The sequence below is a fragment of the Populus trichocarpa genome, chromosome 1 (assembly GCF_000002775.5).
Source record: "Populus trichocarpa isolate Nisqually-1 chromosome 1, P.trichocarpa_v4.1, whole genome shotgun sequence".
Classification (NCBI taxonomy): domain Eukaryota; kingdom Viridiplantae; phylum Streptophyta; class Magnoliopsida; order Malpighiales; family Salicaceae; genus Populus; species Populus trichocarpa.
In genome coordinates this window covers 30,617,235-30,631,620 of record NC_037285.2, presented here as the reverse complement: position 1 = coordinate 30,631,620, position 14,386 = coordinate 30,617,235, and the positions used below count along the sequence as shown (strand labels likewise).

The 14,386-nt window shown below is 34.1% G+C and overlaps 3 protein-coding genes across 3 annotated transcripts; 1 reads left to right on the top strand and 2 right to left on the bottom strand.

Annotated features, from left to right (window-relative positions):
• LOC7465070 (mitotic checkpoint protein BUB3.2) lies at positions 1 to 4,786 on the bottom strand. The gene is made up of 9 exons (XM_002300229.4): positions 4,338 to 4,786; positions 4,120 to 4,250; positions 3,856 to 3,938; positions 2,806 to 3,072; positions 2,285 to 2,360; positions 1,487 to 1,567; positions 728 to 806; positions 548 to 648; positions 1 to 464 (listed from the first exon to the last, which is right to left on the bottom strand). The coding sequence occupies exons 1-9, from the start codon at positions 4,458 to 4,460 to the stop codon at positions 377 to 379; spliced, it is 1,029 nt and encodes a 342-aa protein (XP_002300265.2). The 5' UTR covers positions 4,461 to 4,786; the 3' UTR covers positions 1 to 376.
• A 3,791-nt stretch (positions 4,787 to 8,577) lies between these two features.
• LOC7465071 (uncharacterized) lies at positions 8,578 to 9,628 on the top strand. Its single transcript, XM_024600116.2, has one exon. The coding sequence runs from the start codon at positions 8,866 to 8,868 to the stop codon at positions 9,292 to 9,294; it is 429 nt and encodes a 142-aa protein (XP_024455884.1). The 5' UTR covers positions 8,578 to 8,865; the 3' UTR covers positions 9,295 to 9,628.
• Positions 9,629 to 9,879: 251 nt separating this feature from the next.
• Positions 9,880 to 13,788, bottom strand: LOC7478653 (uncharacterized). Its single transcript, XM_002300230.4, has 8 exons — positions 13,561 to 13,788; positions 13,316 to 13,478; positions 13,031 to 13,141; positions 12,506 to 12,640; positions 12,290 to 12,394; positions 11,445 to 11,614; positions 11,251 to 11,350; positions 9,880 to 10,273 (listed from the first exon to the last, which is right to left on the bottom strand). Exons 1-8 carry the CDS (start codon positions 13,650 to 13,652, stop codon positions 10,028 to 10,030), a joined length of 1,122 nt encoding a protein of 373 aa, XP_002300266.1. The 5' UTR covers positions 13,653 to 13,788; the 3' UTR covers positions 9,880 to 10,027.
• Positions 13,789 to 14,386: the final 598 nt, after the last annotated feature.

The window sequence follows — 14,386 nt, the reverse complement described above, 5'->3', positions numbered from 1 at the left end:
TACCGGTAATACCTTCGGATTATCATTTCATTGAAACTGAGCTGTCTAGACATTACATCCAACATAATCATACAAAACTTGTTCCTTGGCTGCTACTCTTGCATAATGATAAGAATGCGTTGCATGGTCGCATTCAATTGTTATATCTAGGAGACTAGATAGATGAATAATTACAGAATCCAAAGTTCTAAGCACAGACCTACACGATCACTTAAAAAGAAATGAAACTACAGGGTCACTAAAAGGCGTTCCACCTTGATTCAAGCATTAGCACACATCAAGATTTGAAAGCTTCATAGGAAACAAAAACGCCTAGAAAACCATGAGATAGTGCACATCCAAGATTCTAGTGACCAGTGGTTTTCAAAAGGCTCACTTATGCTGGGGGGTTGGGGTAAGCTTTCGGCTTTGGCTTCACTTCTATTTCATTTACACTTCGTACAAAGATAGCATCTGGCTCATGGCTGGAAAGATGAACATGCAACAATCAGAGAAAACAATGAAAGAGAAATGGCGAGGTAAGATTAGAATTTAGAATGACTCTTACGGTTTATCTCCCTCTTCATAAGTGTAACTTGATGCCACAGCCAACAGACGACCATCTCTGCTAAATGAAAGTGCGGCGACACTCGATGGATACTTTGAGTACTGAAAAGAGCAAAATTGTAACAAGCTATAAGCTTTCCACAAGTAAATTAATACTGTCAAATGTTCTGTAAACATGCACCTGATATAGTCTCTTTTTGTTGTTCCCATCCCATACGTTCACAAAACCATCACAACCTCCAGTTGCAAATGTACCATAGCTGCAAGTTGAGTTTGGATGTAAGATAAGTGACCAAAAAATAGTAGAAGAGAAACAGGCTAGTAGTATGACTACATGCCAAACAAGACATCAACTTCAGTCATTGTAAGCTCAAAAATGGAGAAAAGAATCCAGCTTTCATCTTGATCAAGACATAATTACTTGGATGTTTCAATGAGATTATGTTAGGCAAAAATATTAGTTATGGGCTTCTGAATCCTACAAACAGAATGAATGTTCCTCTCTAAATAAAAAAATTCATCTAATTACTCAACATGAGAACTTGTCAGCTAGGAAAAAGTTGTGAATGTCAGCTAAACATACACTAGAGCTTCAAAATGCACATGGAATGGATTTTGATGTTCATTTTGCTTCTGTCTTATGATCATATTGTGGTTTGGGTTCCAAGTCCATCTATTCACACAATTTTAAGGTAGAGTAACCTTTTGCTTAGTCAACCCTGCCCATAAACAGCAAGTGCAAGATACGACATTTATCATGAGCAAGTTACAATAGCATAACATGAACAGAGACAGAATATAAATTAAGATGCTGCACAATAAACAAAGCATGCATTACATGATAAAAATCAACCTTTGGCGAATATCTAAACTTTGTTTATCCTTTCTATTTTGTCAAAAGTCCATAAATTCAATGCATGAAGAGTATTCAGAAACTTACACAGGATGAAAAGCAATGGCATTTACAGGATAGACAATGTCCCTTCCAGCCTCAGATTTTCGATGACACTTGAAAGCATATCTGCACAAAGTTTCAACTCTATCAAATACATTGAATGAAAGATAAAGGATATTATTTGTTAGTATACATGGGCTGCCTTCATTTTTGCACAGTTATAACTTATACCCTAAGTGCATTCATTTAATGACTAGGTAACTTGATACAAATCACACATGCATACTACCATCACCAGATTATGGAGAAATCACATTGAAAATGATACCATGAAAACCACAGCATTTTTTGAGAATATAGAGTACACTCCACCTCAAAGTACAAAAAGCTCACCCCACAAAAGGTGAATTTGGTGCTTAGTCTACCAACTTTTCCATATACCAAGTCAATCGTGACATGACACATGGATTGATTCTTACTCTGTAATGAAGGGTACATTCACTTTTATACACATTTCATATCGTTATTGACCTAGTCTCGGATAAGTTGATAAACTACAATCTACCTCACAGTTTCTCCCACAGAGGAGGAGCTACAGGGGACAACCAAAAGTTTAATTGTATTGTATCGTATGAATTTCTTTGAAAACACCCATTAGTGCCTGAAATTGGTATGCAAAAGGAGTAAATTAAACATCTATCATGCAACATTAAAAGTGTTCCAACCAGATATTTACATAGTCATCTAACCTAAAGACATGAAAAATCACAAAAAAATGTAAACAGGGAAAAGACAAATCAAATTTGCACTATGCTGCATGGTATAGAGGAAAAGGAACCATACTTTTTTGCTTGACTGGCCTCTGAAGGATCAAAAAATTCCATTGCAACTCGTCCTTCAACAGAACTGAGAGCATATCCTGCATCATGTAATTCAGGTGAAGAAGAGTCATCCATGAGAGAACTCCAACGCAACAAAAATTCATGACATAGATGAAAATCATCACTGCATGTATAAGGCACTTTCCCTGCCAATAATATACCTAATTGAACTTTTTGAAGCAAGAGGATGCTATTCATGGAAGAGCAGAACATAAAACTAAACTAAACAAGTATATAGAAGATTCCTTTGAACACCTTTCAGTTTTAGTGAATTTTTCGAGATCTAAAGCAAAACACAAGCAAATAAAAATAGCCTCATGATAAAGCAATTCAAGCAAGTCATTGCACCAACAAACTTAAATACAGTGCAAACAGAATGGCTTGTGATTGGGAGGCAGCAGAACTAGCATATGATTTCACCCACCATAAAATGTAGCAACAAAGACAGTGAAAATGATGTCAGTTCAGTGTCATGATCAATACCTGTGCCATTGGGATAGCACCGCACACATCGAGTTTGATATTTCAGAGAGGATTCTCTCCTTTGCTCAGGTAGAGACATATTTCGCAGATCATAGACATTAACATGTCTTCCTGCAGTAGCTACAACTAAACGATTTCCAACAAGAGACAGGGAGTAAACACGCTCAGGTTGTGGATATGTGCCAACAAGAGTGCGCTCTTGCCCACTAGCTCCTCTGGGATCCCAGCACTTCAGTGTTTTGTCCCAGCTACCAGTGATTACTTGCCCTGTAGTCGAGGAAAGATGGGTAAAAAATAATTAAAGAGAGGAATGTGCCATAATCTTTTTATAAGGAGAAATTGTTCCCCGGTATTCTATATAATTATTTCAGTGATGGAATTCTTTACAACCTCATTACAATTCAAGAGAGCGAAGGCAAGCTCATGAGCAGCATGATATCTATAAACAAATCAACTAACATAGCTGAACATCTGAAAAATAAAAGTTCAATGAGCACAAGAGAGCCAGTAAATACAAGTCATTTTCTGCAGCTTTTTCTTGTAGTCGTGCATGTTTGTTTGTCTTTAAAGCTTAAAAAATTTTAAGCTTTGCCCATGTGTTGACTATTTATCTTTTACCTTCCTAACCTATTTTTCTTTTGATTGACTGGTTTTAGCATTTTCAAATATTATTCTGTTTTTTCTGTTTCAGGGTCTCATTTGTGCATTGCCGTACTTGGGATTGCACATTTGCAACCCTAGGGCCTGTTACTAAATATACCTTTACCATTACTGACAAAGATATCCAAGTAAAAAGCAATAATCAAATAAGCAAACCATTAAGTCCATGCAAATAGACAACATTAAAGCACAGCAGATCAAGCTGGACATATAAACATGCATCAACAAGATCAAACACTACCAAGTGGTAATTAGAGGCAGATTGTCTGACAAGTTGGACATACGAGAGAGTGTCAATGAGACCAAACACTAACAAGTTATACACACCAGAAGTACCTCGCTTTCAAAATTACACAGCTTGTCAGACAATCATAATTCAAGCACACCTACCTGCTGCATAAGAGTACTCGATGCAGCGAACAGGTGCATCGTGCCTTCCCAGAATATCCTCCTTTCCATGGTTAAAAACCAACCTAAATCATCAAAATTAAAAAATCTAAACCAATTTAAAAAAGAAAATCTCTAGACACAGTCTTGCCATAATATACTACTCAAAGTCAATTCCTAAATCCATACATTTTGCAGTTTAGTATAAAATCTGCTTCAATATACCTTCTCGAGAACCAAAAAAATAGTGAAAATCAACTAACTAACCGTCGCACGGTATTGTCCCCGCTGGCACTGAACCCAGAGGAATCGTCGTGGAAGCAGCAATCAAGCACGGCACCACCGTGCAAAAACTCTCCTCTCAAAGCATTAGCACTGGCGTCGTATAATCTCACAGTCTACAATAAATAAACAAAAAAAAATCAGATATTGAGTTATTCAGTAAAATTTGAAGATTGGGAGTGACTTGATTGGTGAGGGCGTACCTTGTCCCACGAGGAGACGAGTAGGAGATCGCTGTGATTGGAGAATCGAAGGTTCGAGATACCGTCTGTTGGTGGATTCGAGAGTTCGCGGCCGGAGAACGGTGGCGGGATGACAGCTGTCATCGCGTGATTGTACGGAGGGATATTCAAAAGAGCGTGAGAAAGCGGGTGTTCTGAGTGTTAGGGTTTTGAGAGAGAGTAAAGGGGGAAGGAGATTTGAAAATGCGAGGAGCGTAAACCTTAAGTTTCACCCGTTGTTTTTTTTTTTTTGGATTATTTTGAGGAGGAGAGAGGGGGATTTGAATTTTTAAATTCAAAATAAGATTGGGGCAGGCAACGGTGATCTACTTACAGATGGATTGATCAATAGTGATCGTCACGGTTTTCAATCTTCCATGTTTTTCCGCTTCTTTTGTTTTGTTTCGGAGTTTGATTCCATTTTATAACTTCGAGATAACTACAGTTCAGTACGCAGCTTCTACAACGCTGTATAAAGAAATATTTAGTTTGGTTTTTAGAAAAATAATTTTTTAAAAAATTTAGATGGAAAATACTTTTTAAAAATTATAAAAAAATTAAAAATGTCATATTATTTACTGATTATATCAAATTTGTTCCTCAAACTTTTAATTGCTATAATTATTTTAATTCAAATATTTATTTTTCAATTTCATCTCTTAAAATTTAATTTTTATATTAACTTTGTTTTTTATTTTTATAATTGTTATTTGCTTTTCTCTTATCATTTTTTTATTGAAATTTTTTATCTATCAAATTTGGTCCTCATTCTTTTGATTGTTAATTATTTTTTTTGAAATAATTTATGAAATGTTAATTGTTATTATTTTAATTTCTTCATCTTTCATTTTTTTTTTTAGATTTGATCTCTATTATTTATTTTATTTGAAATAATTTATGAAATTATATTTTTTTTTTAATTTTATTCTCATTCAACTTTTTAATTTGTAAGATTTGTTCCTCATTATTTTAATAAATTTGAGAAAATAAAACATTAATAAGTTATTTTCCAACTCATTTTCCATGACATAACCAAACACTGGAAAGTGTTTTTCAACTTATTTTTCATTACACTACCAAACATCAGAAAATAATTTATTTTTCTGAAATTCACTTTAAAAAAAAAATACTTTCTAGCAAATAAATAAGGCCTTAGTTTATAACATGACCTTAGTCCCTAGCCCTTTTGTTTAATCTTATTTAGATCTTCAATCTTTCTTTTTTCTGTAATGTCATCCCTATATCCGACTTGTTGATTTTAATCAATTTTTTTTGTTTTGGATTGTAATTCAAATGCATGAATAATCAAATTTGATATACTGGAAGGTGACATGGACAGAAGGATTGTTAAAAAAAAAACAAGAGGCTGAAGATCTAGATCAGATTAAAAGAAGATTAGATTGGTTTTTGATCCGTTAGTTATCTTCATGGAAAACATTAAAAGGTGTGGTATAATTAGGGCAGATAAACATTGTTCATGTGTGCTCACAAGTTATTGTTTATTTTTTAATAATTTATTTTCCTTCTCAAAGTTTTATTATGGACAATTTAATCTTAATTGAAAAACAATTGTTTTTAATTTTTTATATGAGGGTAGAAATGAAAGAATATAGACTAAATTAAAAAACGCGTCAAACATGCTAGGGATTTCATGAAAAATCCCTTCATCTTTAAAAATAACAAAAACTATGCAATTTAAATCCCTTTAAATTTTTTTAAAAATCATTTTTGATACAAAAATTTATTTGTATTATTTCTCAGTCTCTAGTTAGAGAGAGAGGTCACCGGATTCCAATGATAAAAGATAAAGTCACAATTTGAGTCATTTTCAACCATTTAAGTGATAAAATAAGCTTGATGGTGGTGCTTCAGAGCTTCAATATTATCTGGAAAAAACATATCTAAGTCGGGAAAAATAAATCTAACTCAATTTGATTTTTTAAGTTTTTATATTTTATATTTTATTTATTATTTATTAAATAAATTTTTTAAATATTTATATTTTATTCATTGAATTTATACTGTTTGTTATTCAATTATTATTTAATATTCAACAAAAAAAAAATTGTTAGTTTCAGAATGAATTTTATAATATTTATATCATATCTATTGACACGATCAAAGAGTTGATGTCTTCTCTCAAGTGTAGGAGTGTCGAAATAATAAATAACCCAGCAAGACCGTATCCGAACCACATGGAGGTTAACTGTATAAACTACAAATAAAGAAATAGATAATAACAGAAAAGGAGTTGAAGAGAGCTTTGAGATGTGATATTGATATAAGGATTAAACAATGATAAAATAATTATCAATGTTAGAGGATCCACTAATGGTATTTCAAACAAATATAGTATAAACTCTTTTTATTACCCAACTAGAAACCACACACAAAGAAGGTTCCAATCGAATTATAAATTGTTAACATGATTACATTAGTTATCTTATTCGAATTATGCTAATACTTGTAAATATTGTCAGGTATTCATGATTATAACTTATGTTAACAACAAATCAAGTTCCTTTCATAGCACAGATGTCGGTTATACCATACGGTTGGGCTATGAAAGTGCCAAGTATTTGTTGTACCAAGGGTTATACAACATAAATCTAGATTAATCATTTAACAAGCAGAGTATTAAAAGTGAACAAGATAGCAAATACAAAACATGTTAGTATCAAACATTAAAGTCCATATTGAGTTTATACTATACTTATTCTTACACCATTAGTGTAACCTTTTCACCTTGACATAACAAACTTAGCTAAACATAATGAAAAAGAGAAACATAAATAAACAAAAGGAGAACATGATTATATAAGTATAATAAAGGAAATGAAAGGCATAAACAAGAGATTGATGAAAGCAAAACTTAAGCATTACAAAAATATAAAGAAAGAAAGCAAGAACATGATCTTGATCTGAAAACCAAGATGTCTAAATGCATGCAAATGCCTCCTTGGCCAAATTTTAGAACTATTGATTTGATGACTAATTGTTGAGTGAGTGATCACATCTTAACTTGGTGACAATCTTTATCTTCTTGTCTGAACAAAATATCATTGCTAACATCAGAATTTGAACAGATTGTCCACATGAAAGTTCTAGGAAATTGTCTGAGCTTTCCAACAAAACAAAAATCGATGCATTTGGACTTCTAGAACTTGAGATATGGGCTGAACACTGAACAGTGTCTGGGCTGTAGGACAAATTCTGACTTTTCCGTTATTGCTACCATTTGAACTCGAAAATGGCACTTTAAATCTTGGACTCTTCATGAAAGTTTTAGGTCTATGTCTTAGCTTTTCATACATATAAACCAGACCTAAATCCAAGTTCTACAGCTCCAGTTATGATCCAATAACCGAATGGTGTTTCAGTTTGGACTGAACCAGCATCTCTTTTTTAAGCTTAGCCCTCTCTTTGTCTTCTTAATTTCAGTAGTTAAACTCATCAATCAATCCTTTGATTTATGTGATAAGCCTGCATTTAAAATGAACATTTACCATAAATTAAAGGAATCTTATAATATTAGACATGTTATTATAAAACATGCTTTAGTTAAGGAGTTATTGATACTTCAAGTGCAAAATGATGATATAAAACCTTGATAAAAATATACTTTTAAATATTAATCATGTATTATTTATAAAAAAATATGTTATTTGAATTGGGTTAATATCCATCAAATTTAAATTAAATTATAATTCTTATTTATTTTTCAGTTTTTTCTTTTTACCTTGTAACTCTTTGTTTTTTTCTTTGATAGTAGTAATTAATTGTTTTCTAACACTCATTTAAAGCCTAAAATGCCTTTTCAGAGGTTATTTGTTATTACAGTGTTGAATAGCTTCTATTTATACTGGATTTTATTTATAATTGTGTTTTAAATTTAAATTTTATATAATTTAAAATAATATATTTTTTATTTATAAAAACTTAATTTTCATTTATTTATACAAAAATTCATCACTTTATAGTTTTAACTAAACATGTTTTTTAAAAAATACAATAGCAAAAACTACTAAATATCAAACACACACTTAATACCTTAAAACTGTCTCTAGTTTCAAGGAAATAAATAAATAAAAATAACATTTGAAATAAATTAAAAATAAAATTTGTAAGTTTTGAATTTTCTGTAGAATTGTCAGAGCATTGGAATCCAATATTAATTAAAAGCTAGATTGGAATAGAGTAAAACAAGATCTTAATCCAGAATTTGTCTGAATCAAACACATTTTGTTTTATAATTTCAAAATAGAAAGAAAAAAATAATTACAAATAAACTTGTTATGTTTAGTTTTTCTTTCCCTCTCTCTCTTCAAACATATTCACTCACTGTTCCAATGTTCTTTTCTTTTGAAGAAAGCCGATTTAGGGATTCAAAGGATGGTCGGGACGAAAGGGAAGCGAACAGGCCAGCAACTTATGATTCCGGCAACGAGAGGAGAAACCACGAGGTAAGGGAGATGACCACAGTGTATGGGACCATGATGGTTACTTGAAAATGGAGGCTGAGCCGCCACCACATGTGAGGAACAGACCTGCGTTTAGGGAGAAGAAGATTCCAGTGACGACTGACAATCCTGACAAAGCAGCTGTGGAACCTCCAACGTCAAGCCATTCTGGTCGTCCTGTGTACATCAGTGAAAGTAGGGAGGAAAGAGACCATAACCCTCGCCATATAGACAGGTCTGAAAGGCCAGCTGCTGGAAATAGAGGAGACATGCTGAGGGGTGGCCTTCCATCAAGAGAAAGATATGGTGGTGGAAATTATAGGGGAAGAGGGAGATTCAGTGAGAGGCAAGGTCATCGCCCAAGTGGTATGCAAGGAGAGAAATGGAAGCATGATTTGTTTGATGATGCTAACAAGAGTCCGACCACCAAGAACGAAGAGGATCAAATTGCGAAAATCGAAAGACTCTTGGCTTCATAGGAATACAGAGGATGGCGTGAAGTTTTTGATCTGCATAATGTTAGTGCCCGTTGTGTTTCTTAATCAGATCAAGACGTTAATTTTTCTTTTCTTTTTTTGTGTTGGCGTTTCCCCCTATCAAGATTTAAATGTTGTGCGAACGCCCTGCTTATGGCTCATATAGTTTTGAGCGCATTTTGGAGACGTTTACTGTACCTTCTCATTTTTTTTTCCTGGCCTTAAGGGGGATTTGAACTCGAGATCCTTGGAAAAGGTACACAACCGCTGGTGGCGCGGCAAGCATTTCACTTGTACACGGTCATTTATTAAAATTGTGGTAAAAAACATTTGGTAATTTCTTGTCTTGATTTTGAAGTGGCAGTGTGATACGATTCGGCAAAAGTGAGGCCAGGCTATAATTTCAGTCCGAAAACATTGATCTTGACCCGACCATGACCCCTCAAGACTCATGTGCAGGTTTTGAATCGTGGACCGCGGGGTTCATGAATGGAATCAACATGCTCGTTTCCATGGACTTGTGGAGGTTCAGATATTCGGACTTGAGATGTCTCTGTAGATGTATTACAAGTTTTCTCACACACAGTATGCTAGTGATTTGATCATATTTTCAATAATACCAAGAAAAATCATCAAGAACCTCAACAGTGCAACTAGAACTTTATCCATGCATGGCCTACTTTTGAAAACAAAATTCCACAAACAATGTGGGACTATATAACCTCGACTAATTCATTCATCTGCGTGAAACAAGGTCTTCAATATCAGTTACACCCAAATTTGGAGGCTTCTTCTCATCAGGCAAGTTGACCACCAGCTGACCACAAGCACCACTTATATCCTGACCCATTTGCTTACGAACTGTTGTCCGAATGTTATTTACACCTCTAAGAATTTTCTGGAATCTCAACACTTTCTCTTCGCTACTAGTTCTGAATTGACTCAGACTACCAATTGGATTGAAAGGTATCAAATTCACGACCTGCTTGGAAAGTAAAAAAGTTGAATAAGAATGAAATTGTATATTCAAATAGCCTGCAGCTAATGATAGTTATGAAATCACAACTGAAAACATGAGCAAAGATAACTGAAAGTGACAACAATAATGCAAAAGGACAACTCATAAAAGACACAATGGGCCACAGAGCATTCAAAGTGTACGCTGGATGAAAATTACGAAATAAGTGTAATTAAATTCCTTCAGAAGAGTTCAGCCTACCAAATCTTTCATTGTCATTCATCACACCTTAAAATCATTAAGGTATGTCCACAGTTGGGAATTTAGGTTCATAAACATCATAATGAAGCTCATCCACTAACCCTGCCAGTCAGTATCACCAGAGCAAAATTAGAAAGTTAAAACAAATTTTTTGGCGTGTTCCATCCTGTGAGAGTTTCTTTTCTTCAAGAGAGAAATTCAAATACTATGATTTGAGTTAACAATTATAAACTGGGGTTTGCTTAAATTCCTCAATCTAGTGATCTGGAAAGTACTTATGATTCTGACTGGTTCCAGGTGTTTTGGTTCTCCATCATCAAAATATGTTTTTCTAACTCATAGTAAACTCCCAGTCAATGAATAAAAAAAAGGGATGTGAATCTGTAACCAATAGAAAAGTAGGTTCTGTGAAGTGACATCGAAACTATCACGATTCATGAATGACAAAAAAAGATGAGTAGTTATGAGCAAATAGAAGAATATGCAGATGCTCATTGGGTGTAAGTCAGTAGAAATTTCTTTAGAGATAATACTCAAAATTAAATTGGTTTGCAAGATGAAAAGCTGTTCTTAGATAATTAGGACTCGCTCCCTATTCTGCAAGTACAGTTTTTCAATGCCTTAAAGATTTTGACACTCAGCAAGCAACAAAACCAGATCTCAAGCCTTGTTATAGAGTTCCACGCATAGCACCATTACATATAAAAATTTTGTGCTTAAACTCAAATTTAAGAGCTCACCACATCAAATGTCTCAAGCAATTTGCCTAGCTGGTGGGCATGCTGCTCTTCATCATTCACCCCATCAAGCATTATATACTCAATAAAAATCTTCTGCATACTGAAAATTAAAAGACCAGCCGTGAGATAAACAAGTTGCAAAGACATGTAATTTGGAAATGAATTACAGAAACATAAGACTAGCAAAGTTTTACCTGTTCTTTTGATATACTTGCAGAGCATCCATGAGTTTTTCCAAAGGGAAAGCCCGAGCTGCAGGCATTATCTGACAGCGAACATCTTGAACTGGTGCATGTAGGGACACTGCCAGGTTCAATCCAGGTAAATCTTTATGAAGCTTGTTGATAGCGTGAATTATTCCAACCTACAGAAGATAAGATTGAACCGGTATGCTTGTAAGTCATTCAATAAACCAATTTAAAAATTTCAACCTAACTACATACTTCTCCTTAGGAACAGTTCGAGTTTAATAGATTATGAAATCCATGTCAAATATATCAAATAAAAGTGGAAGAGATAAAAACACAGTAAAAAATGACAGTATAAGGAATCTTGTCTCGACTACTACATATGATGTCCTCACAACATTCCATTTCCAAAATTCCAAATTGTGTGCTTAACGGGACCATTAAAAGATCCCATTTACTAAATTAAAAATAAACTCATATGCACAAAATTGTGTTTTCATATATTTATATGTTAAAGTAAGGTAAATCACAAAGCTTAACCACCCAAGATTCTTCAATTGCAAGTTATGAGCAGGCCAAGAGAAGGAAACAACAAAGATGAAGATGACAAAACAACAATGATAAGGTAAAAGAAACAGTTGTAGTAGATTTAGTTAAGAAATTATGGATTTCATCAAATCTCAAAACCTAGAACATTGTAAACGTTACAGGCTTGATGATATGTGATAATTGAGGATGATATCCAGAAAGTGTGGGCAACAAGGGCCCAATCTTTCAAATTCTACTGGAAGTAGATGTGACAAGAAATTCATCTAGGAGAGAGCAGGGCAAAACAACGTCAGTGCACTTACTGTTGATACAGTTATTCTCTTTGGAGATAGCTGAAACGGAACTCCTGACATAGCACGTACTGCTTCCACCAAGGCAGAGTAGTTATTCAGTGGTTCCCCCATGCCCTAGCCACATAACAGAAAATCAAGAATTTAGCTCAATTTCAAACCTCATTTTGAACCAATATAAAGGCTCGGAAATTGCAATTGGGGAGAGGGGGGGGGGGGGGTGCTGACCATGAAAACAACATTCCGTATTTGTGATAAACAAGAGGCATGAACTAATTGCTCGACAATTTCTCCCGACGACAGATTGTTTTTGAATCCCATACTTCCAGTTGCACAAAATTTGCAACCCATCTTACATCCAACCTGCAATAGAAAGAGAAGAGGTTAAAACAAACATTGTGCATGAGCAGCACCTATATGCATAAACCAACAAAAGCAAGGAGACACAAGAAATCAAAGGTGAAGGAAAACTTCCTGCAGATTAAAATAAGGGACAAGAGATGGCCAAAAATATCATTTTTCAAACACAAGCCAAGCTTCATCTTAAGTTGCAATCAATGCACTGAATTAAAAATGAACAATGACTCAAATTTTCTGCTTTCCCGTAAAAAAAGAAAGCAATGTTGTGCAAGGCTATTCAAAACTTGTCTGGTCAATAAAGTTTTGAAATCGGCTCAAGTCACACATATAATGCTACAGCTTTGCAAGGCTACATATATATATATATATAAAACACGGATACAACATTCATACCTGAGATGATATGCACAAAGTCGATCTTGGACCACCAGGACGGGGTTTCCCACAATATTTCCCCAACCGGGTGTCATACCTCATAATCACCGCCTCCACAAATGCTCCATTCTAATGATTAATCATCATAATGTAAACCCAGATCAAGAAAGACCAATAACAGCGCCAATAAAAACACACACTAGCACACAATTTCAACCCTAAAACTGATCTTAATTTATCTTTTCAGTAAAACAAAATATCATCAGAGTTACAATGAAACTAAAGAAGTAAGTAGAGCAGTACCTGAAGCTTAACGAGGAGTTTGGTGGTGACCCCATCATTAGAGTTAATAACAGAGTCAACACTTGAAGTAGAAGTTTTGAACTTGGAACGCAAAAGTGAGTATGCAGCTGAGGGTAAATCGGGTATATCATCCCATTCACAATTAGGGTTCTTAATCACATACCTTAAACAATCCAAAAAAAAAAAAAAAGTGACATTAATTTCAAAAAAAGAAGGAAAAAAACAGCGTTCTTGTAATTACTTACTTCCAAATAAAGGGAATGAAGTGAGTGTTGATGCCTGCTTTCTCAAACTCTGCCCTTACATCAGGACCGTCGAAAATCGATCCAACGCCCATATTAGTAACAGTTTAGCCCTTCGATTTTCTCTGTTGTCTGTTGGGGGTTTCTTTCTTTCTTTCTTTCTTTCTTCTCTCTCTGTCAGCTCTGTCTCGCATCCTGGTTCTGGTGATGACTTCGACACAAAACATGCTTCCAGCTTCAACACGATGTCGTTTCTATCTGGTAGTTAAATGAAATTAATCATATTCCCTTCTTTAAACGACGTGTATTGTGAACCGTGATGCACTTTGGGTAATGGACGCATGGGCCAACCATCGCAGCCCACCTCCGAAGCAACCATATGCTTCAAAAAATTAAAATGGTAAAATGACGGTGGAAGTATGGTTAGTTTTCATGCTGAAATGTATTAAAATGATGTTTTTTTATTTTTTTAAAATAATCTAAAATATATAAAAAAATTAATTTTTAGCAAAAAAAATTAAATTTTTTTGGAACGCGGTTTGCACCACGTTCCTAAACGGTGTCTTATTCATTCGCACTGTTATTAAAACATGGCTCCATATATGTATCAACCCGGTCATTTATTCATTTAGAACTTAATTGGATTAGGTTTTGAATTAAATTAGATAGTAGATAATTTATTTAACTCGATCAAAAAACTTTATTTGACTTTTTTAAAAAAATCTTAAAACAATGTAATTTTAAATTGATTTGGTTTAATCTATTTAATCCATAATGCAAGCTTTAGACCAGATGATTTTTAATAATTTTGATATCATGTACATGATAA